The sequence below is a fragment of the Vanessa cardui genome, chromosome 16 (genome assembly GCF_905220365.1).
Source record: "Vanessa cardui chromosome 16, ilVanCard2.1, whole genome shotgun sequence".
NCBI lineage: Eukaryota > Metazoa > Arthropoda > Insecta > Lepidoptera > Nymphalidae > Vanessa > Vanessa cardui.
In genome coordinates this window covers 12,396,537-12,421,907 of record NC_061138.1, presented here as the reverse complement: position 1 = coordinate 12,421,907, position 25,371 = coordinate 12,396,537, and the positions used below count along the sequence as shown (strand labels likewise).

Genomic DNA, 25,371 nt, shown 5'->3' with positions numbered 1-25,371 from the left:
TGCACATTTAATTGATTTCCATAACTTTATCGGTCAATTCAAAAGGTGAAGGGTCATTTGTTTTAATCAAGCCTCTTTATTATTCACGCGATCACCCCAGTCGTTATCTCAATGTTAATCGCTAAATCAGGGCATGAGAATTATTCAAATTAACTGTTTGTATTTCCAATAATTTCGAAGGTCAAATTAATCCTTATTTTAACTAGTAATCCGTTGGATTTATATTTTAATAATGGACAAATCTTGAAAATCCTGGAATATTTGACGCACAAAGAAATGATATATATTTCTTTGTGCTAATGTATGATTTTTTTAGGAACGTTAGCAATTATGTTGATTATGGTTTAAGGATCGATACAAAAATATACATATTTTTGCAAATATAATTTGAAAACGTTAAGCGAATTTAAGCAAAACAGTTATATCACGTTCCTCGAAAAAATACGGTACTTAGAAGATTCCCCTGAGGCAGCATTCCCATACAAAAGATACATTCAACTACGTTTTATCGTTGAAATAACAAAAAGAGTCTCTTACAATACATTAGTGAAATAAACTCGCCTCAGCTTTCAACTCGTTTCCAAACTGCGGATGTTTTTATCTTTGGAAAATTTTTGTTCGCAATAAACTATTTTAAAGTCGTTTAATGTTGGTTTATTTATTTCATTTGAAGATTGTTTTTAATTAACGCTCTTGTGAATTTAAATACATTTGAAATATAGATAGGAAAGAAAGTAACTTGACGTAACTGTTAAAAAAACACCATTAGTCGTATCTCCACGATTTGAGAACATCCCGATAGCCGCTAAAGGTAGTATCGGAATACTTGGCGTTGATATTTCGAGCCTCGTTCAGTTCCGCGGTCAATTGGAAGGCAAAGCCAAATTGGCTTCAAAAAAGCTCGGTGTGCTCAGCAAGCCGAGACAGTATTTCACTCCGTCCCATCGCCTAAAACTTTACAAGGCGCAAATTCGGCCTCACATGGAGTACTGCTCTCACCTCTGGGCGGGTGCTCCCCAGTACCAGCTCCTTCCATTTAACTGCATCCAACGTAGAGCGGCTCGAGTTATCGACGATCAAGCCCTTTCCGATTTCCTTGATCCTTTGGCTTTGCATAGAGATGTCGGATCACTCTGCATCTTCTACCGAATTTTTCACGGGGAATGTTCCGAGGAATTGTTCGGATTAATCCCGGCTGTTGAATTTCACTTTCGGACATTTCGTCAAAATTCTAAATTTCACCCGCACTACCTTGATGTCCGAAAATCCACAACAGCGCGATTTCTTAGACATTTTCTGCCTCGCACAACCACTTTGTGGAACCAGCTTTACGAAGAGCCTACTCCTTTCTTAAAGGCCGGCAACGCACCTGCAAGCCCCCTGGTGTGGCAGATGTCCATGGGCGGTGGTAGTCACTTTCCATCAGGTGAGCCTCCTGCTCGTTTGCCACCAATTTCATAAAAAAGTAGACCAATCTGGGTACCACTTTCGTACGACGAGGTAGTAATATTCAGTATTGTTGTGATCCAGTAAGAAGTATGTGTAAGTAAATCACAAGGGACACAACATATCATGTCTTAAGGTTGGTAGCGCATGGTTGTGTACGAAATTATTTAAATTCCTACCCGATAAGTGGTGACCAATTGTCAGATAGCCTTTTGGCCTAACCGACTACCGGGTACCATAAAAAATAACCTATTAATATTAGGTTAGGTTAAGTTAAGAAGGAGTTGTGGAGTTTGCTTCATCACGCTTCTAAGTGTAGTTGGTTACTTACGTTAGGCAATTTACTTACTATGTTTTTTTTCATCACGGAGCAAGTTATGAGTCATAATCAGGAATTAATTACAACCCGGTAGGGCTTTATCCGCTTTTGAACGATTATTTTTCGGAAAAATAACATGTTTTGGCTCTCGATCCATTTATTATATTTGTCGAAAATTCTAATAAGATCCAGATCAAAAGTAGGTACATACTTCGAAATATCTATTTAAATAAATATAGAACGAAGTTAAATGGTAATTTTAAACTGCTGTATATTTTAAGTAGTTTATTTTCTATGATAATAAACTTTTTCAATTAGTAATTAAGGATACGCTCGGCTAACGAAGAATTTCAGAATATTTCCCGTCTCAGGTACTTAAAAGTTAGACAATCGATATGAGCCGTTAAATGTATTCCGTAGAGGAAAATTTTCGCCATTTAAACTAAGAATTTTCTAGAATAAGAGCCAGTGTAAATGAATTAAGCTCGTTACGGTTATAGAGTGCGAAATTTCACCTCATAATTGGATGTAATTCGGTTAAATGGTTTTCTAACACTGTTGATTAATATTATTCGAACAGATTCATGTTTTTAAAGGCAAAATTATAATTACCTGTTTTAAATCTATTTATGTTGGAGATATTATAATAGTAAAGGCCATTTAGACATTTACAGCAACATTTTGTCATTTTTTTAATGTGAAAGAACCGTAACACCAGTAAGAGTTAAAGCGAGCATCGAAATTATTGTCAGGTGAGTTTCATAACAGGAAATTGTCAAGCTGTTCCATAATATTCCTTAGCATAAGTATTGGTTTTATATTTCAAGTGGTAAAATATTTGTATATATTTTGATTTGTCCCATTCTTGAATTTAAACAGAGGATCCAAAATCTGTCCGATGACAATATACAATTTAAAATATTGGACATAATGGATTTTGGGCAGACATGGCCCAGTGGTTAGAAACAATACATCGTGAGGAAACCTGCATGTGACAAATTTCATAGAAAATCTGCCACATATGTATTCCACCAACCCACATTCTCATTCTCATCTCAGAGGGAGAGGAGGCCTTTAGCCCAGCAGTGGGAATTTACAAACTGTTGTTGTTGTTATATACTAAGAAGTGGCTTGCGGACGAATATTATACTCTTGAAAAATTGTTGTGTCTGGTTTTAATAATATAATCCTAAAGTATTGAAATATACCGGTATAAACAAAAGGCTTACCACTCTTGTTAACACCGTAAGGGAGCCATAAAACCTTGAGAATTCATGCTTGATTGTCAAGAGTGATATAAAATTAAATATTAACTTGGATCTTTTGGGACTTATCGTTAACTTGGGTCCTTGCTCGAGGTAATTTGGACCTTTCGTAATTAGGGATCTTTGTGTATACATTGTAATATTATTCATACGGTAAATTTGGATTAATATGTCTAGCGCTAATCCAAATTATTTTATAGTTACATTGTCCAAAATGGGAGGGGTGAGTTGATAAAATACTTGAGTTGTTTTATTCTAAAATTTCTGTAATCTCACAGTTACATACACAGTCTCACAATTTCCTCACATAGTTTAATAACCGTTTATAATGATAGGATATTTTAAGTTAGCAACAGAGGTAATGTGGTGCTTTCCTATCCTTCTAGGATAGTGTCCCGAAGAGCGTGCAGTACGCTCTAAAAGCTGCAGACTCGATGCAGTTGTGTAACAATTCTGTACCAGTATTATGAGTATCTTATAATTATTTCGTGAATTGTGCTACTAATCATTGAAAATACTTCTAACCCTTATACTTATCAAATAAATTCGATGTGTGAACATAGCTTATATTATAACACCATGTTATGAATAATTAATTTGTGAAGAAAATACTAGAAAAGAAAGAAGTTTGAAAAGTAAACTAATATAAACATTAAAAATAACCTGATTATAACTATGGAAAATTATTTTATGTTATAAAATTTTCAAGAATGCAAGAGCATGAATGCAAATGCAGAAGGATACAAGTAAGTGCTTTAGACATGAATGCAAGAGAAAGACCCAAGATGATGGTCATTGTTCATACCTGCTTAGCTGTAGTCCAGGATGCCTGCGGGTAGCCGGAGAAGAGATAGCAATAGCCGTTGAAGAGGATCTGCTTCACGTCCATACATGACTGTGCTGTTGAAACAAATGCAGCTATTATAAAATATTTTCAACCATTTTGAATCCCGAAAGTAATAAATTGAACAAAGTTCAGGATTCAACGTCAAAAGCTATGTGACAATGCTGAGTATGTGTACACACAATTAAAATAAAGTAACAAGAACATAGAATAGAAAAACCAGTATAACGGTTTTTATTTATGATATTGCTAGGCGAATAGGTCGCCTGTGTATGTGGTATTTTTATAATTAAACTTTTATAAGCACGTTTGTAAAGTTAAACCAATTTCTAATGTATTCGGAGGAACCAGCAAGAATTTCAATGGTTACTCTTATTCTTCAATGAGATACAAAGTCAATATATGATTCTGAGTACTGGTGCAAGTGTCGTACTAGTTCAAGATTAATTTAGCGAAGTTGTTGATTTAACAAACACCGCTACGATTAGGTCCAGTACTAATAGCGTAGATCTAAACCACACATTCCAAATTCAAATGTTGATCAGACCTGAATTGTTATTTACTTTAATGGTGTTAATAATTATTTGTATTTATTTATTTTATCGTGCCTGTCAAGGTATACATTGCAAGAAAACCTCTGCGTTTCATGAATTTCTACGACGTTTCCTTGCGGTGAAGCTGAAGCGTAAAAACCACTAAACTTTATCCTTAATACGGGATCGAACTTCTGCGATGGAACTTTTACGTGTGCAATGTGAGTGCGCCTCGCTTCGAAATTAATTAGATCCTCTAGCGTGTTCTTCGAGTGTGTGAAGACCAAGGGAGCGCTCCCAATAAGAAGAAAGTGTCTTCAAAACCAAGAGCCCAGAATTTGAACAACTCCCCTTCTTAATCAACTAAAACTAAAGTTCACTTATCTCTCGGGTGTACATTTTGGTATTACTATTAGTATTATATGTATATATATATGTAATATATATCGCCAATTGTAAAATTACTTATTTATCGGAGGTAAAATAACAAGCGAGGTGTTATCAACAGATTTCCTCGTAATTTTATAAATTTAGTAGTAAAATATCTTTCTGCGTTTTTTTATATTAAATTTCCTTTTTAAGTTTATATTATTTAACAGTATTGATGAAATCTAAAAGTAAAATCTATTTTAACAACTAAATGAGGATTCATGAAAAACAAAAAATTGTCTTTTTTGCGAATTTCAAAGAGATAATTTCAAACTTTATCATATAATGATATTTTTTAATCGTTGTTTAATATTACAAACTATTTTATATATGAAAGCGATGGATTTATTTTTACATGAAATTTAAGTTTAAACAAATAAATGTGCAACGTATTATTTAAACAACAACAACAACAACAACAAGCAAAGCAGAAAGTAATCAAACGATACGTTGAATTTCAAATGCCTGGATCCGATCGCTAAAATGTTTTCTCATGAATAACTTGTCGCGACAACCGCCTCGCCACATGTTTCAAACTAACTATGACCAAGTATATTCAATACTCATACAATATACGACGTATTTGGAAAATATTCCAACAAGTTGAGTTTCAAAAGGATATCGTGCGAGTAAAATTCAGAGAGCTTAAAATATAAATTCAATATAACCTTACTAATATTACATAATGGTACCTATATTTTGTTTCTTTCGTTTTCACAAAGAAACAACTAATGCGTTTTACGTAACTTTCGTATTATAGCCCAGTCAGCCAAATTTCACGAAATAAAAATAATAAATACGAAAGTTTTGAAATTTGGTTACAATGTTCATTCTGGCTTATTAATGAACGGGTTAAATGTCCTGAACAATTGAAGCTCCGGAATCGCCGCCATCTTGAAAGAAAGGCGCAATTTTATGGTTTTTGCTAAATAACTTCTCAGTTATGATATTTATTGAAAAAATTGTTATTACAAAAGTGGAATGGAGACCATTAAATTTTCTTTAAAAAAGGTATAATATTTTTTTTGTAAAAGTTATATTTTTATGCACAAATGGATCACGAATGGATGTAGAGACTGTGAACAGAAAAATTCATATTTATTAGATAAATTTTATTACAACAAACTTTTGTTCATTCTACCAATTTTCAAACTCACTTGTTTATTTACGACGCTTTTTAATGGTTTTAATGATAGTTGGGTTATCCTCAACCATGTCATCAATCGATGAAGCAATACTGAGCTCATCCGTTACTTTCGTTGCCTGGGCTATTATTGTTTTTTACGGTTTCACTAAGTGATTTATTTATTTATATGTAAACCTAGTCAGATATAAATTTATCGGTCTAAGTGGTTTGAATAAGATCGCGAAGAGACTCTTTAAGAACATCGGTGTAAATTATATAGCACCATGGAAACGTAAATTCGTGTTAAATAGACCTGTAACACTTGTTACCAGAAATAGTCCATACCGACATTTGGTCCATCGGTGGGCTGCTGCAAACGAACAGCATATTACTGTCGGCACGTTGGCCCGAGCTGCCGTCTCGTGAAATTGAAGGCAGTTGTTTATTCTATCTTACTGTCTTTCACAGTGACACAGAGGTAAGACCAGGTAAGATGTACGCAAGTAAGACACGGCGTGTTTGTTGTGATATAAGATTTTTTATTGTATCGCATTCTTATATTCAAAATGAAAACATATACATGATATAATTCTACTTTAACTATAAACTAAATATTCACATATATATCAATTTAATATTTTTAAATGGAACGTAGTCAAGTGGTCATCATCGCTCGTCTTTATGTACCACCACATAGCCACATCATTGGTCACCGTCAATCATAACATCAATGGTGTTATAGTCGTAATTAAAGCAAATCAGTCAATTACAAATTGGTATATTGCAATACAGATTGATGTTTTCCTGTAAAGTCTGAGTATCCTAGGTATCCAGCCATGCACAAAGCCCTACACGCCCTGCAAGCGTCTTTGTGACACACAAAAAGCCTTTGTAAGATCTAATCTAACTATGCCTTGAGGTTGGTAAGAAATCGCTCTTGTATTAAGTGCAGAATTTCACGCGTATCTTCTTTTTTTCACATAACTTTTTATTTTTTAATTAAGTACAACCATGTTTTTTTTCTAACTTTGGTTATTCCAACCTTTTTTGATATATTTTTATAACAGAGGAGAGAAACCTTAACGATACGATTAGATATCTAAGCTTTAGATTAAAAGAATAGATATAACACAATAGATCCGTCCTGCTACTAAAGGGTAGGTAGATACATTAATATTATTGATTACTAAAAATTTAAGTGTGTGTAATGATCCTACGAGTTTTGCTGTGCAACTGTATACCCTTGCGTGATATATCTTTAAGAACGTTATTAATTTGAAAAAAAAAAAACAATTTTACACAAAACAAATACAGATATGAAATAGCAGAATAAATGCTTCGATATTTATAATGTTATTGGGTTCTTTACATGCAAGTCGTGGAAGTTATTACGTATTCGATATTGCATCCATATTGGCGGGAAAGATAAACAGAAAATGGCTGACTCTTATACAATGTAAATACGAGTAAATATGAAAATGAGAAGACAAGTTATTCCATTACTACAGATAGGAATGTATCGATATTATCGGAATGATTTTAATAACAATAATATTAACATTTACATCACGAATCGAGATGGTTAGAACGCGTGCATCTTAACCGATGATTGCCAACCCAAACCCAGATAAGCACCTCTTAATATCCATGTGATTAATTTGTATGTATAATTCATCTAGTGCTCGGCGGTGAAGTTAAACATCGTGAGGAAACCTACATGTGTCTAAAATCATAGAAATTCTGCCACATGTGTATTCCATCAAACCGCATTGAAACAGCGCGGTGGTATATGTTTCGTCTCCTCAAAGGGAGAGGAAGTCCCGGAAGTGGGAAATTTACAGGCTGTTGTTGTTGTTACATCACTATCTTTATACTATCTCACATAGGAAAAAACACCCTTAAGTTAATCTGTCACAGGAGTTTATTCATAATCGATATCGGGATAAAATAATAAAACAAAGGATTTTTTAATACCAATGATATACCAAACTTAAAATTAAAAGTTATAAAAACAGTTTCATGTGCATTTAATATTTGGACGTTTTTATTTCCTTGTATGACGTTCAGATTTTATTTTATTACTTCATATCAAAATGTCAACCACTACAAAACCTATCGTAATATCATCTGAAGCTTTACTACATTTCATAACTGGAATTTATTTTTATTCTGAAATTCTGGCAATGGAATTTTACAGACAATCCCAAATAAGAAAATAAATAACGATTTGTCTTACGCTTGGACATTTTTCTTTTTTTTCTCAAGCAAACTAATAAAATCCCTAGCACTTTGATAAAATAAAAGTTTTAGTATTTATAGTTCCTTGACCAATATAATATGTATATATTCTGTTTAAAATATACGGTTGACCATCTCATTCCTACTAATTTCAAACATCTGCCTTATTAAACAAGGGCAATTTCACCGTATTGATTATTTAGTATTAATCTATATATATATGTCAAAATACATACATAATTACAAGTGTGTGGCAGAAAAGTTGGTGGGGAAATGGAATACTAAGTGATCATGACATAAATTGTCATGTATACAGCATAAACCATCCTATAAAACATAATAAATGAGACATAAAATGTTACGACTCTTTTGCCTGTAATAACACTATCAGCTTTCCTATTAGTCATGATTAAGTTGCACTTTATTTGTAAACCGAAAAAGAGGTCAAAAGTCAGTATAGCACAGCGATATTCGAATTTAGGTTACGTTATGACGTCGTAGCTGGCAGTCTTTCAGTCGTTTAGATATGGGAGATACTTAATGGAAGTCCTGACATGCCTAATGGTGCGTTGATGTAACTCGAGATACGAGCATGATACGGAGACAGCTTTCGTCTTAACTTTAGTTACGAAATCGATAAGTGAAATGTTAGAAATTTTATTGTGATTTGTGAAATTTGTCATTTTATATTTTATTTCTTTAGACGTTTTAATAAATCTCATGATAAAAACAATAATGTATATTAAAAAAGTTCATATAGCGGATTTACATACAAAGCTTATCCATTTAAGTGACTATTTGATTTCAGAAAATAAGTAACTGCTGAGTTTTTCATCGGTTTTTCTTGATACATTCTATAATTTGACGAATAGTAATATGTATGTTTAACCCTGTTACATTAGCATTTAAAAGTACTTTTGAATCAAGAACGATATTTTAATGCTGAAGTAAGTTTCTTCGTGAAAAATTTTGACCGTTACACGAATCACATGACATTAAAGGAACGATCGAGTGTAAAAGGGATTGACGCATATATTATTAGTTTTAGTAACGATGGTATAGTTAGATAAGCTGGATTTAAAGCTCAGATTGTAGATATGCCTTTAATTTCGTCCGTCAAACGGAATTTTTGGGGCTTCCATTTCATTTCACACGCTCATCATTTAGCAAAAATACATACATAATAATATTCCTCATTTTATTCTTAGAGAAAATGTATTACGAATTAAAAACAAAGTCAGAGGGACTTTGTTTTTGTTATACAACTCATTACTTTTTTTTAAATTAATATTGGGACAAAACGGGTATGTCATTGGATCGTATGTATGATCGTATGAAACGTATGTATACGTTTGTTTTTAGAACGTATTTGATATCAAGTAAAACCACAAATATCTCGAAAGATTTTTTAATAAACATTGAAAGGCAAAAAAGTAAAAGGTGGACAAAGAATCTAAAAAACATTCCCGAGATAAAGGAACCAAGAACCGAAATGTTATCAAAGCGAATACTTTGAGAACAACAATACGACGGCTTCCACATTACCATAATAACAGAAATGTAAATACACTTATACGCATATCTCGTGTCGGGCTCTGGATTACAATCTACGGATGCTGAATGAAGAATAATATCAAAATATTTGGATAAGAATTTATTATTCAAATGCCATGGATCCTTCAATCACATTCAAGTCAAACTAAAAGCAATGCCTACGTTTTTATTGTTTGGGATATTCCTTAAGTATAGTACGATCATTATATGACGATATGGTCTCTGAAAAGTCTCATTGGTCTACTGATTAGTTTGTATTGAGGTAGTATTTATTGGCTTTTTCTATCAACAAAATTATCAGGGGGAGACTGAAGTTGGAAAGTTGGTAGTGTACATTCACGAGCCCTAGAAAATATGTTTTTCTTTGATTTTCAGTTTAGAGATATGCCTGTACTAGACTATCTCACTCGCCCTTCAATGATTACCGTGGAATATACGACGAAGGGGTATTTAACGAATTTTACATTAAATATACAATGATTACCTTTGACTTTGTTTGTAAAAGCTTACTTGAATTATGTGTATTTTAGTTTTTATTTTGATCGATTTACATAAAGTCCTACCAACAAACACGAGAGTTCCATGGGCAAAAATCTCTTAAGGATTGAAGCGCTATTTCAAAGCGTGAATTAAATAATAATACGCCGATTATCAAATTGTCGTCTTATCTTTCGAACCATTTATAACACTTTACCTTAAACTTTTCTTATAAAGTTTATGAAATTAAATTGGTCATGACTTCCAAAAGTCTGGCAAGCACCACTTGAGTTTTGCACTGAGGGTCATTGAGAGATATTACTGGAAAGACCCTTGGTTTGTCATATCGTCCCAAAGCTTTTAGAGAGAAATATTGTTATTCGTACCGTTTTTAGTTATTTTTACAATTTATATTGAAAAATCTGAAGCTATGAATTAACCATGTATTTTTTTATGAGTATATAGGCCATCTGATGGTAAGTGATCAACTTCGACCATAGACAATGGTGCTTTAAAAATATTAAACATTTCTTACATCGCCATTGCTCCACCAATCTAAGATCTTATCCTGTGCCTTTTGTTCCACCGGCTCACTCACCCTTCAAACTGGAACTACGTCACGCAACTATATTAATTCCGATCATTTAGAATTGTATTCCATTTGATTATGAGAATTTAAAAAAAAACACACTTGTGGCGGTACTAGTCTAGTCCTCATTGAGAATTCCATGGAAAAAATCAGTAAGGCGGATATTATCATAAAGTACCATATTGGAATTTAATTCAGTGGTCGACGCATTAATCACACACGAACTACACACATTTCATTGAATTTTAAAAGGACATAAAATTACTTTAAAATTGAATCATTTAGGTTCTTTTATAATATGTACAATTGCATATTATGTAATAACTGACACATCAAAATCGTATTACACAAAAGCAATTTAATGCTGCATTGAGAGGTCCAATGTCAAGCATCTATTACAGCGATGAACTGGAACCATTCATTCAGCGCTTCTTGAGTTATTTAATAACGGACGCAGCGCTTTAAGCGCTAAATTGGAGTACAGGTTGAAATTTTCGTGATAAAAATTCTTTCGCTTGAAGCTTGCGAATGAATGGATGAATGAACGAGTTAACGAGGTAGTGAAGTTTTTTGCTTGTCCTCGTCGAATGAAAGCAGCTGTTTTCGTAGGTCAGATTTAAAACATTTTTCATTAGTTACTCGAATCGAAGTTCATTTCATAAACAAAATTTTGTTAATAATATATTTTAAGTACTATAATTAGCTCTGTATTTAATTTAATTACGTATAGAAGTACCTATAAATAAATAAAACCTTTAAAATGTCACACAATAATTATCTTTTAAGATACAGGTACTAGGTTGTGTCGAACAAGTTAGTCCCGAATATTTTTTTTATATTTCTATCCTTGTTTTCAATTGAAATATCGAAGCTAAGATATAAAGCCTAAGTGTCGATGACCTCCGTGGTCGAATAGTATGTATACTGGTATTCATGGGTACGCCACTTCGAGATTCCCGCCCGAGTCGATGTAGAAAAAGTTAATTATTTTTGTCAGTTGTCTTGGGTCTGGGTGTTTGTGGTACCGTCGTTACTTTTAATTTTCCATAACACAAATGCTTTAGCTACTTACATAGGGATCAGAGTAATGCATGTGATGTCCAATATTTATCTTATATTTATTTGTTTATTTATCCTTAAGTATCACAATTGAACCCGTGACTTAAATAGCTTTAGCAGCCTTTATGCCATTGAGCCAGTGGCGATAATTATCGTTCTGCTCTCGTTGCTCTAAATAAAAACTGCACACAGAACTAATCGAGCAGGAACAAGAATCCTCATTGCGTCATTAAAAATTATGAGAAATAAGCGCTGTGCAGTTAATTAAAAGCATCGCACCGCTAACTTAATCAACTTATTTACCAAACGATATCATGCCTTATTCCAATGCACTACGATACTCGATTCAAGACTCAAATTTTGCAATTAGAAACGCCGAAACTAACGAATTTGAGCTCTATTCGAACTAGGCTAGTTAGCTGTGGAAAAGTTCCACGTGTAAAACAAAGTTATTTGCTTGCGAGACAAGCGAATTAGAATTCTATTGTTGATTGTATAGAGTTGGTTTTAGTTCACGCCGTAGTGGACGCGGCGACTTCCGTACTTGTTCCGTACGGTGAAGTTTCATTCAGAACTCGTTCCGTCGGAACCGAAGTCGTAGTTTGAATTGAAAAACATTGTTCTTCACGCGACCATTTTATACGGAATATGATGTCGGTGAAATATTATTGCAAGCAACAGATGTCTTTTGAGACATCAAGTGGAATAGTTATGAAGTCACTTTGTACAAGTTTAAATAAGTTCATCGAATCAAAATCGGAATCAATGTAATGGACTCAAGTGAAGGTTCTTACTTATTGTATATGAAGCCTTATTTGAGTTAAAAATGTAATGTATGAGAAAAAAATAAAAGTATTTTCGAGTCACGTTGAACAGATTTCTTTTATAATATTTAGGGTTAAATTGTAATGACGTTGAGGAGAGTATGTTGAATTTATGTTTCTGTATATATGTGGGTAGGCTCCTCATAAGGCGGTCCCATGAAATGGTGAAGCCGCTGGTTGCGGGCTGCACGAGAACGGTAGTTGTGCCGATCTTTGGGAGGAGACCTATGTCTAGCATGGGTGTTTAACGGTGATGATATTTCTCTGAATGTCTTTCGATACATACAGGTTTTTATACAATGTTACTTCATAGGAGTGATATAATTAAATATAAACATATTTTTTTGGATTTCTATACACAATCCTTTATAATGATCCATGTGTAGCATGCACTGAGCTTTGTCCTGATTGGTTGTTAAAACTTCGAACGGTTTAAAATTATTTTTGACATGTTATCAAATATTCAACCCCGGGGCTTTATACACATTGACACAGAAAAATTAGTTTTTATCGATAAAACTATGTTCACGCTAAATATTTATAAAAATATTCTATGCCGCCGTCAATATTTTTATTTATCAACATATATAAGTAAAGGACCGTTTGTTATTATATACCTACTCATGTCAGAATATATAGATGACATTCGATTTATATAAAAAAAATATTTGAATATCATCGATAATTCCCAGTGTCTTTTTACACTTTGAAACTTCTTAAAGACTAAAAGTATCAAAGCTTAATTTGAGTGTATCAGTGTTTCTAAACTATGCATGGACAATAATCAATATATTATAACTTCATCTCGAATCACTCTATCTATTAAAAAAAACCTCATCACCAGCCGTTGCGTATATAATGTATAAAGAAAGAAAGAAAGAAAGAAAGAACACTTTTATTTGGGACAAGATGACAATTGGTACAAAATAAAAAGTAAAAATAATAATAATAATAAAAAAAACTTAAGTACTAATAACTTATCATTTACACAATAAAAAAAGAAATAAAATGAACAATAAAAAAAATAAAGAACAAGAACAACTACAATATACGTGACGTGTCCCAAATAGGTATACCATTCAGCAATTCATAGGTGTGGACACCTAATGCTGGTTTTCAATGGTACCCTTTTTTTATGTATATGTGAATGTTAATTCAAGTTTCCACAAATAAAAACCAATACTTACTATCCGTTAAGGTAAGTTTAACGCGGTATCCAGCGTAGTGTCGGGAGTGGTCAGATCGGAACCGCAGACGCAGAGAGTTTCCGCGTGACTGGTACCGCAAGAGCTTCAATTTCCCGCTCCAGTCGCCGCAGAGACGACGAGTGCGCGCCGCGTGTGTGTCGCGCGACCACCCCGCGCTCACCGCATCCGACTCGGACAGAAGTGTTTCCAACTCTTCCCACACCTAATATTATAATAAGAAACTTTAATATAATATCAACCTATTAACTATTAATGTTTGGAGGTTATTATGGTTAAAGAATACTTTGACTTTTTTCTAAGTACTCTGTATGTGTCATTTATTTTCTGTATTACTGTTATTGGCAAATAAATATTATTATTATAATACTTTGACTTATTACGATTAGCATGAAAATAAAATTGAAGGAAAGACATCAGACTTTAACTAAAAACACCTTTATAACGTATAACTAATACTATGTTACTACAAGTGTAGATTTTACTTGCAAATAATAATATAATAAATAAATTCTGCCTAAGATACAGGGCTCCTAGTTTATGGGTACAGAGGTTATTTGACGTATGCTATTTGATACATTAATAATAAATATATTTGATTTGATTTGTGCCTAGTTCGTAAAGTGAATTTAAAATATTTATTATCGACGAGAGTATAATGTTATGTTAGTAACTCAACTATGTTTATTCTTTGTACTAAATTAGGATAAGCTTGTAATGCCAATTTCCGACTCCGTAATAAGTCCTTCTTGGGCAATAAATTTAAATCATTTGTATAAAAAAAATTAATAAAAGAGCATATTATACAATACAATATTATTCAGATGATAAAAATTCATGGAGGTAATACTGGTTGACAGGATATACCTTATATAATGTATTGATTGCTTCATTCATTATAGTTTGGAAAATGATAATTAAAGTTCTTGTAAAAGCCTACTTGAATAAAGTATACTATGATTTTGTCAGACACAAATTTACGCTGTGTATTGTATATCAATCATTTTCAAATTTAATTAAGTAAATATTCATTGAACCTAATCTTAGTTAATTATACATTTAATTAAAATATCAATTTCATCAATAATCTAATTTTTCTTTGAGATGGATAGCGTGTACCTACCGTTATTTTAATTAAAATACCAATCGTGTAATTTCAGTAGTATTTTACAGTATAGTATTTGAAAAAAAAATTGACAAAATAAAAGTAACAGCCTGTAAACTTCCCACTTCTGGTCTAAGGCCTCCTCTCCCATTAAGGAGAGGGCTTGGAACATACTCCACCACGCTGTTTCAATGTTGGTTGGTGGAATGCAAATGTGGCAGAATTTTGATGAAATTAGACACATGCAGGTTTCCTCAGGATGTTTTCTTTCACCGCCGAGCACGAGATGAATTATAAACACAAATTAACCCCATATATGTAGTGGTGCTTGCGTGGGTATGAACCCGAAATCACAGGTTAATATGCACGCGTTCTAACCACTGGGCCATCTCAAACTGTACCTCATTTTCAGAGCCGAAGCCATGTTCATGCGAAATCCACTCCTCGGGTCCCAAATCCGTCGCATTCTCCAGACCCGACTCGATAATCTCCAGGAAGTCGTAACTGCAACTGCAATCATAAATAAATAGTTAGTATGGTATTACTTTAGTTCGGAAACAATAAGAAACCTACTTAATATTTTATAGGAAACAGCTTTTTCATCTTCCACACAGCAACGGACCAATCAAATGAATAGATTTTATGGTCCTTCGAGCCGGATTTGAATTCCAATCGTAGGAGTAAAGAACAAAATTTATATATATAATAAAATTAGAATGTCTGTTTGTAATATTAAAATATCCCTTTTTTACTCAATGCATATGTATACATGGTACATATAGCAAATAAATTTTTTTTTACAAATTTTGTCTGTCTGTTTCTTCCGGTTAATCTCTGAATCGGCTGGACAGATTTTGACGGGACTTTCACTGGCAGATAACTGATATAATAGGGAGTAATTTAGGCTACAATAATATATATTTTTTGTTAAATTCAAACACGTATTTCAATGCACAATATAGCCGATATATTATTAAAAAGTTTATGATTAAATTATCTTTAGAAATGACACTACTCCACTTAACTTAACTTAACTTATATTCACTTTACGTTTACTTCCAATATTCCGATAACAGTTTCGTCGACGTTCAAGACGCCACTTTTTCGCAAATCTATAGCAAATATCAAAGATTAATCTCGACCAATAATATCACGTCAATTCGCTGTCAACTTTTGTTTATTTGGCTTTCCTCGCTTATGATTGGAACAGAGAGTCGAGATGGCCCAGTTGTTAGAACGCTTGCATCTTAACCGATGATTGCGGGTTCAAACCCAGGCAAACACTCTGTTTCATGTGCTTAATTGTCTTTATAATTCATCACGTGCATATTTGACAAATTCCATAGAAATTCTGCCACATGTGCATTCCACCAACCCGCGCTGGAACAGCGTAGTGGAATATGTTTCAAAAACCTTCTCCTTAAAGGGAGAGGAGGCCTTTAGCCCAGCAGTAGGAATTTACAGGCTGTTGTTGTTGTTGTTGTTGATGATTGGAACTGAGTATACATATATATTTATATACTTTTATATCAAACCAAAAACCTCATACGTAGAAGTCGAATACAAAAATGAAAGCATCTGGTGCCTTAAATATAAATTAATTTCAAATTACATTTAAATACATATGGAAACGGAAAATTCAGAATCAATAATGAGTGCAAGTTATAAATAATTTATAAGAAAATTGATTATGGAGTCAATTTCACTATCGATTTGGTGAGCGCTTTCTTTTAAATTCAGCATTTGGAGTCTATGATCAGACTGACCTTTATGAGCTTCTTGCTTTATTATTACACTTAATTACATAGTCTTTTTTGTTTAAGAAAATGAATAAGCAAACGGAGTACCTGATGGTAAGAGGTCAAAGACAATGATTCTGAAATATTAAGCATTCTTTACACCGCCAATGCGCCACGAAACTTACGAATTAAGATGTTATGTCCCTTATGCCTGTACTCTACATACACATAACTATATAGTTACAATAGTATTGAGTGATGCTGTTTGGTGAAAGAATATCAATACCACCAAGTAAAGTCTATCCTGATTCTGGCATTCCGATTTCCTCTTGTCCGAATCGTTTAAGATTTGGTTTTATGTGAAGCTTTTATTGTTACAGGATGCAATAACTTCAATAAATTGAAGGTGTCCAGACAATCTTATCGCTGATGATATAAATATAAGTATTTTAGAAATCAAGCAATTTAAAACTATTAAAAAAGATTGACTGTTATATGTTAATGCAATTATCAAATATTAAGACACTTTAGAATATATTTGAATCATTGAATGACTTAGCAAGTTCAATAACACTGGACTTAAATAAATATGTGTTTATACGGAATACATACACAAGACGAGCAACACCACACTCACACACACACATATACACACACATAAAGGTACACACTTATATGTATATATATACAATGTGTAATTACAATTGGGTTGTCGTAAAGTTGTGATGTGATGTAAATGCCACAGGTGCGATCCCATCCCCTTGGTATGCCTTTACTCCCCTAACACCTGTTTGACGCTTAATATTGATAATTATTTGGAAAGCGAGCGTTGTTTGTACTATTTTTTATTAAACAAAGGCAAATATTGAATGTTTAAACAGTAACAGTTTTAATGAAAACGAACGCACGGCAATTTGTCAAATTGAAAAATCTTTTATTCATTGCAGTCGTTAGGTACGTTTTGTTGGCTTATGCAAAACATGTGTGTTAGCTAAAAATATAAACTAATATTAACGGTGTACAAAACTATGCCATGAATTTTGCTTTCTAGAACAAAGTGAAATGTTACCGTGATTTATAATGTACGAAAGTTGAACAATTTATCATGGTTTTGCTTCGATGGAGTGTATTCTATTTATTTTATAACGTACATTTAGTCTGCGATAAACGTAGCTGTACGACAAATGGTTAAACTGAGGTTGAACTTTTGTTTTCGTAAACATTTATAAAAGTTGGTCTAATGGGTGCAGATCCAGGCGTTTTTCTGTAGCAGTTCAGTTTGAAGTTAGAAGTGGCTCCCGAGACTCAGGAAGCACGTGTAATCCTTGGTCCTGCGTTTGAACTCTATCAGGTTGTGTCAGATTTGCCATCCCATAAGGTTAGGAGAGGAAATAGTACAAACAACTTAAAATGCCTGATGGAAAGTCAGAAGTAACGAAGGTACCACAAACAACCAGGTCCAATACATCATAGAAAACTAATAAATCTTCTACATTGACTAGGCCGGGAATCGAAACCGGGACCTCAGAGTGGCGTACCCATGAAAACCGGTATACACAGCACTTGACCACGGAGGTCGTCTTTATATAATAACTGTTACCCGCGGTTACGCTTGCATTTTGGGATTCTTCAACAGATGTTGATGTTAATCTTCAATACTAAAACATGAAAAGGCAGGCTATGTCCGTAAGGTTTAAGCTTGATTTAAATCAAATTTCATCAAAATTTTACAATTGGACAGACAGACAGAAAGAGTTACTTTCGTTTTTGTAATATTAGTATATAATAGATAATAGTAACAACTTGTAAATTTCCTATTGTTGGGTTAAAGCCTCCCCTTCCTTTGGGGGGAAGGTTAAGAGCATATTCCAACAAGCTGCTCCAATAGAATCACATGTGGCAGAATTTAATTGAGATTGGACATATTTTCTCACAATGTTTTCCTTCTACCGTTGGCGGTGAAGGAAAACATTGTGAGAATTTGGATTCAAGATGACATAAAGCAAACGAGAAAAGTGAACAAAATTACGAAAATCATTGTTAATTGCAATTATGTAAAAGTGATTTCAGAAAGGGTGAGGAAAAATAGCAGAGACTATGATAATGGCGGCTCGATTAATTCAAAAACGATCGGTTACTGATGTAAAAACTATTCGTTACATATACCTAGAAGCCGAAAACCAAAATGAAGTATTAGAAGTAGCGCTCTAGTTTACTGTCTATACAGAGCAAACTGAAGCCAATATCGGTAGGTTCAGTAAAACTCGCAGGCCGCAGTTGTTTCTAAACGAATGTATAAAATATATTTATACTGAAAAATCAAAGAAAACCCTAGAGATAGTCGTACAAACGTTTCTTTTAGAGTACGCGCGAACAAACTTCCCAGCATAGCGCGTTCAATATGTAAATGATCTGTTTTTAACTTTTTCCATTCCTTAAGTTTTATTTAAAACCCATCTGGTGCATTGCAGTGAGAAGTGTTATCAGGAAATCGACATATTACGGCAAAAATGCTGAGCCATGATATATTCATCCTTATAGCAGCCCATAGCGTATCTTATATGTTAATATCGTAAGCCGATTTTTGTCCCAATGATTATGGGACGATAGCTGGACATAGAAATTTGTTATCGTCCCATTTTGAAGAGCTTCCATCCATAATAGTACAGTCATTTGGTACTTTTACTTGGAAAGTTTTCCGGGAGTTTTGAAAATTGGTAATTTCATATATTTTTACGTGCTCTTACCGAATTTTAACTTTGCTACCTTGTAATTTTGCCGCTCTCGCAGCCATATTGCAAAAATTGTGCCTAAAAGCAGTTTTTTGATAATAAATCCTTTCCGACGCATTTTAAAAGAAAAACATATCTATACAAAATAATAGAAGAGAAAATTTTCTACAATTTATGTCATAACCTTTTTTTCCTAAAACCAATAGTTTCGGCGGACGAGGTGGCAAAGTTAAAATTCGGAAAAGGCAGGTCAAAATCTACAAAATTACCAATTATCAAAACTCCCGGAAAACTATCCAGGTAACCTCTATTTTTTCGACCAAATGACTGTACGATAAGCAGAAAAATAATGAAGACTTTTGGATTGCAATTTACAAAAATTGTAATTTAACAAATATTTAAGATTATCAAAACTTATTAGCATTAGAAAGTTACCGACCAGTTGGAGAGCGTTTTGCGGCTTTATAAACAAAAAAAAAAAAAATTAGGTTGCTATAGGTTTCAAAATTCTTAAAAATCTTTTTAATAAACTCGACGTCTTAAGGGAGACCCACTAGTGTACCTACATAAATAATACATCCTTAACGTTTTCAGGCACGGCCGCCAATCACAAGGAAGATTAATCAACTACGCAGGACATATTATGACAAATGTGGTTTCGGGCGAAGGGATACAAATAAAAGAATAAGGTCGAGTAAAATATTTAATACTAAAGAAAAATATAGCAATTTATCTTGTTCTTGTATTATCTTGAAATAAAAATAACAGTGATTAAATAGAAATGAAAAGGAAACGTAGAATAAATTATAGGTATTAGAAGATTAATGAACCCACCAGTACAATGACTGTTTTAAAAACAGGTGGGTGTGTTTGCGTGATATTGATGTGTGAAGAGCTCAAAAGTGATTTTCATTTGTTTTTTTTATTAACTCATACATATAAGAAACGACTAGTGGCACGTGGCTTCGCTTCGTGGCTTTCTTGTTGGTAGTCATGTGTCAGGCAAAAAAGTAGCCTAAGTTCTTTCTTGGTTTTCAAGTTCGCTTCATACCAAATTTCAACCAATTCGGTTCAGTACTTTGGTCGTGAAAGGGCTACAGACAGACAGGCAGACAGGCAGACAGGCAGACAGACAGACAGACAGACAGACAGACAGAGTTAATTTTACATTTATAACATTAAATAATACAGACTTTGAATGTTTAAGTTATTATTTTTTAATGTTGTATTTTTTAAATGTTAAAAAAGAGTAACTACTGAGTTTCTTGCCGGTTCTTCTCGGTAGAATCTACTTTCCGAACCGGTGGTAGCTTCACTTAATTGTAAAATGACGATTCAAAAGTGCTTATAAAAGCCTACTTGAATAAAGTTTATTTTGATTTTTGATTTTGATAAGATTAAATTATGTTAAAGGATTAATTTTATCTACCATCGGTATGATAAGTGGTTAGAACGCGTGCATCTTCACCGACGATTACGGGTTCAAGCAACACTGATTTTTCATGTGCTTTATTTGTGTTAATGATTCATCTCGTGCTCGGTGTTGAAGGAAAACATTGCGAGAAAACCTATATGTGACTAATTTCCACGAAATTCGAATGTTTATCCATCAACCCGCATACAGTAGCCTGATGGAATATGTTCCAGACCTCCTTACAGGCTAATGATGTAAAAAAAAAATGTAATGGTATAAATATAAAGTATATAAAAATAGAACGATTCGTTTACGATTTAGCCAGCTGATTGAAAAACAGATACATAGCTTATAGGGAAATAACAATTCGAATTCCCAAGTTATGAAATATTCATGCATTCTATCAAACTCCTACACACTCGGAGCATCTTGAATATCATACGAGAATTCAAACAAGTCATCGCGATGAAACGTATTACCATTTAAATGAGAAATAAAATTGAGCGAGCTTTTATGAAACGTTAGACAAACGTTATTTATACAAAAATAAAATTTTGGCATATACATTAATGTTAGCGTTAACAGCCTGTAAATTTCTCACGGCTAGGCCTGTTGTCCCTTTGAGGAGAAGGCTTAGAAGATACTCCACCAAGCTGTTCCAATGCGGGTTGATGGAATACACATGTGGAAGAATTTCGAAGAAATTAGACACAAGCAGCTTTCCTCACGATTTTTTCCTTCACCGCTGAGCACGAAATGAAATACAAACTCAAATTAAGCATTAATTTTCAGTGGTGCTTGCCTGGGTTTGAAGCCGAAATCATCGGTTAAGATGCACGTTTTCTAATCACAGGGCGATCTCGGCTCTTGTCAGATACACTATTGTTAATTAAATTACTTAACCAGCGTGATATAATAAAATTAATACGTTTTTCTTTAAAGATCTTTGCCCCATTGTAACATATACATATAGGCAATTATTTTGATCATATTTTTACGAATCTTTACTGTAATAATTTCTGTTATTACTTAAGATAAGATCTCATTAAACATATTATTCAAGTCGAATATTTCTAATATGATATCTCAATATAAACAAATCTAAAGTCTATTCTGTAACAAGAAACTCGAAACTCACCGCAGAAAACGAGCTTGAAATATATACTAACGACGACATTGACTATAATAATTATATAATTTATGGGTTAAAATTATAATTAGCCCGTCTGGGTAGATACCACCCACTCATCATTTATTCTACCGCCAAATAACAGTACTCAGTATCGTTGTGTTTCGGTTTGAAGGGTGAGTGAGCCAGTGTAATTACAGGCACAAAGGACATAACATCTTAGTTCCCAAGGTTGGTGGCACATTGACGATGTAAGGAATAGTTAATATTTCTTACAGCGTCATTGTCTATGGGTAATGGTGACCGCTTACCATCAGATGGCCCATATGCTCGTCCGGCAACCTATAACATAAAAGAAAAATAACAAATTGGCATGTAATTTTAAGTCAGTTTTCAATATAATACGAGCGAGTTGCGAAGTGATTTCTTATCGTGAAGCAGAATCGCAATGCAGGTTTAAAATACGAGCATTTTATCGAGACGTTTTTCCCATGACACGAATCAAGTGACTTTCTGGGAACGCTGACTCACCGACATGTTACATGATTCTTCGACATTTCTGCCAAGATATCAGCGAAGTCTGTTTGAAATAACACTTTATAAATGTACAATTGTGTTTCAGTTTTATGTAAAATGTATTAAAACAATAACTTACGACCGGAACTCGTTTCTTGTCGGTTCTTTTCAGTGGATCGACTTTTGGAACCCTACATTTCATTCAATATTGTAACTGTCGATTCGAAGATTTTGGTATGATTTTATATTTGAAAGTAAAAAAGTCATTCATTCGGAAAAGGAAGTTAAAGTTTTAATCTTAACTTTAAATCTCATTTACCAAATTGGCGCTTTAGCTTTTTTCCTTTCTACTGACGATAATATTATGTAAGAAGAGTTGGGATGGAATGTGATCAAAGACTGCAGGTTCGAACCCGGGCTCAGATTACTAACTACCCGCAAATTTAGTTTATTTGCTTAACGTGTAATTATTAGTTACACTGACCCAGTCAAACTTTTCAAACCAGAATAAAAATCGTTTTATTCCGTACCATATTCCATCACCAAAATACCACTTATATATTGCTGTATAGTGTTGGGATAGGTAATGAGTGTCTGGTACGACAAAAAAATGCTTGTATTAAAATCCTATTCTACATTCTGATTCTAATCTACATTCCAAACTACAGGCACAAGGGTCATACCATCTTATTTCACAAGTTCAGTGATGGATTGGTGATGTAAGGTGTTGGGCAGTGGTAAACACTTAACATTTAATGGCTTTTGCTACAAACACTTCGCATAATAACTAAACGCAATTTTTCTTCGCAGATATTAAAACGAAGCTAAATATATTGCCAAAGTCTACACACATTAGCGTGTAGCATATTCGTGAAATATTGCAAACTATAAATCTAGCCCGCCTGCTGAGCATAGTTTGTGCCAACTATCTCCAGTGGAGGGCTTCGAACGTTCGGTTACTTAGCACATTACGGAGTTAAGATATATACGAGTTATGAAATGTGTTTAGACGTCATATTTTAAAGTTAAACTATTGATGTCGCTTTGTCGGTTGAAAATATTACAGGGAATATCACAATTTAAACTGACAATAATAACTGTTTTATGGTCATAAAAAATCCTGGTCCACTTTTAATATAACCAAGTGTTATGATTTTTTAAATATACTTATATAATTTGAATTGAAATAATAATATTTATTACGTGTTTAATATTTAAATACTTTTGAAATAACATTTATTAGTAGAATTATTGATTCGGTTATCGACACTTTATTGTGAGACTCCCGCCACTTCCTCTCTGTGGCGACTGGTACTGCCTGGCACGAGAAAAACAAAAGGCGGTGTATTTTGAACGGGCAGGGGAGAAGAAATCTACATTCGTGGATGGGCGGTCAAAGGATATAATTATATACAATAAGCAAATAAATAATATATGTATTGATTGATAAATTAATATAGTGACATAAATTAATGTTGTGTTATATCAATTTACTGTCAATTACAATTAATATTAATTGTAATTGTATTATACTTTTCGAGAATATAAAGTGGTTTGTGTAAATTTAGTTTTAATATCAACAAAAGATTGTTTTGTGTTCATTTATGTTACAATTAAAGATGAAACCTGTACTTTATACTTGTATATCGGGAAAAATATCGCACATTATTGTTTTAAGAAGTGTATTTTTTATCGTCATTATGTCCTTACCTTTCAAATGTATAATTTAGATAGTCTATAGATTCAGGCGACCAAAGACAATTTAGAATTGACACAATAAGTCTCAGAACATAATCTGACACATTACTTATATTCCTCATATAATTCATATCATATTTTTATGATTTTTGTAGCATTAAATATTTAAATAATCCGTTGAAAAACAAAATTAGTCACAGCGAAAAATAGACTAGACTACTGATTCTACTAGACTGATTCCAGTTGCCACACTCAAATATTATATAAAGTATATTATTTTTAAGTAAATAAAATTCCTTGTTGTTTAGATAAATTGTTCTCGTTTCGCCAAAGCCACTGATGCAAGTATTGATTGTATTATACCTGTTATTTGCCGACGTAATGAACAAAGCAGTCAGTGTTCTGCCAAATAGTTATTGGCAACGAAGACCTGACTCAGTTACCTGGCCGATATCCAAGGCTTTCTTTGTAAATCGAGATCCGAATCAAAATTGTTTCAGGTCATCAATATAATAATAATAATAATTATAATAAAAAATACGAATATCAATAAACATTCAACGAGGTTTTATTGTTTTCTTTCGATAATCTTTCATAAAGGAATACAGCAAATTAAAATAAATATTTCTAATCGAGTTTCGAGATCAGCTACCTCTCTCTGTCTCTCTCTTTTTCTTTCTTGCACATGAGACAACATAAATACTTGAAAATTGTTGTTTTCCTGGATTTAATTTTTGGTTATAATTTATTTTTAATTATATAGGGGGCAAACGAGCAGGAGGCTCACCTGATGGGAACTGATTACCATGGACATCTGCAACACCGGGAGGCTTGCAGGTGTGTTCCCAGCATTTGTATCTACATGCTCAAGTCACCGTACTTTCTCATTATAAACGATTTAATAAACTAAATACATTTAGCAAAAGACATTTCCAATTTTATTTTTTTTTAAAGTTGCACCCGTACGTAGCGAAGCATCACCAATGTATTCATAATAGAGTTAAACATTCGAAAAAGGAACTTTTATTATGTATACATTTAAATAAATCAAAACTAAAGTTGATATCTCGATAGCAACAGTCGCCGAGTTCCGACATTGTTTGAAACTGAAATAAATATGTCGGAATAAT

The 25,371-nt window shown here is 33.2% G+C and overlaps 1 protein-coding gene across 1 annotated transcript in view; it reads right to left on the bottom strand.

Moving 5' to 3' along the window:
- The window catches only part of LOC124536402, a 167,769-nt gene that overhangs the window by 17,572 nt on the left and 124,826 nt on the right, over window positions 1-25,371 (bottom strand). Inside the window, exons 8-10 of the mRNA XM_047112933.1 lie at window positions 15,415-15,523; window positions 13,891-14,113; window positions 3,836-3,930 (exon numbers count right to left, since the gene is read on the bottom strand). Of these exons, the coding sequence (XP_046968889.1) occupies window positions 3,836-3,930; window positions 13,891-14,113; window positions 15,415-15,523 (427 nt within the window). The remainder of the gene's footprint in view (window positions 1-3,835; window positions 3,931-13,890; window positions 14,114-15,414; window positions 15,524-25,371) is intronic.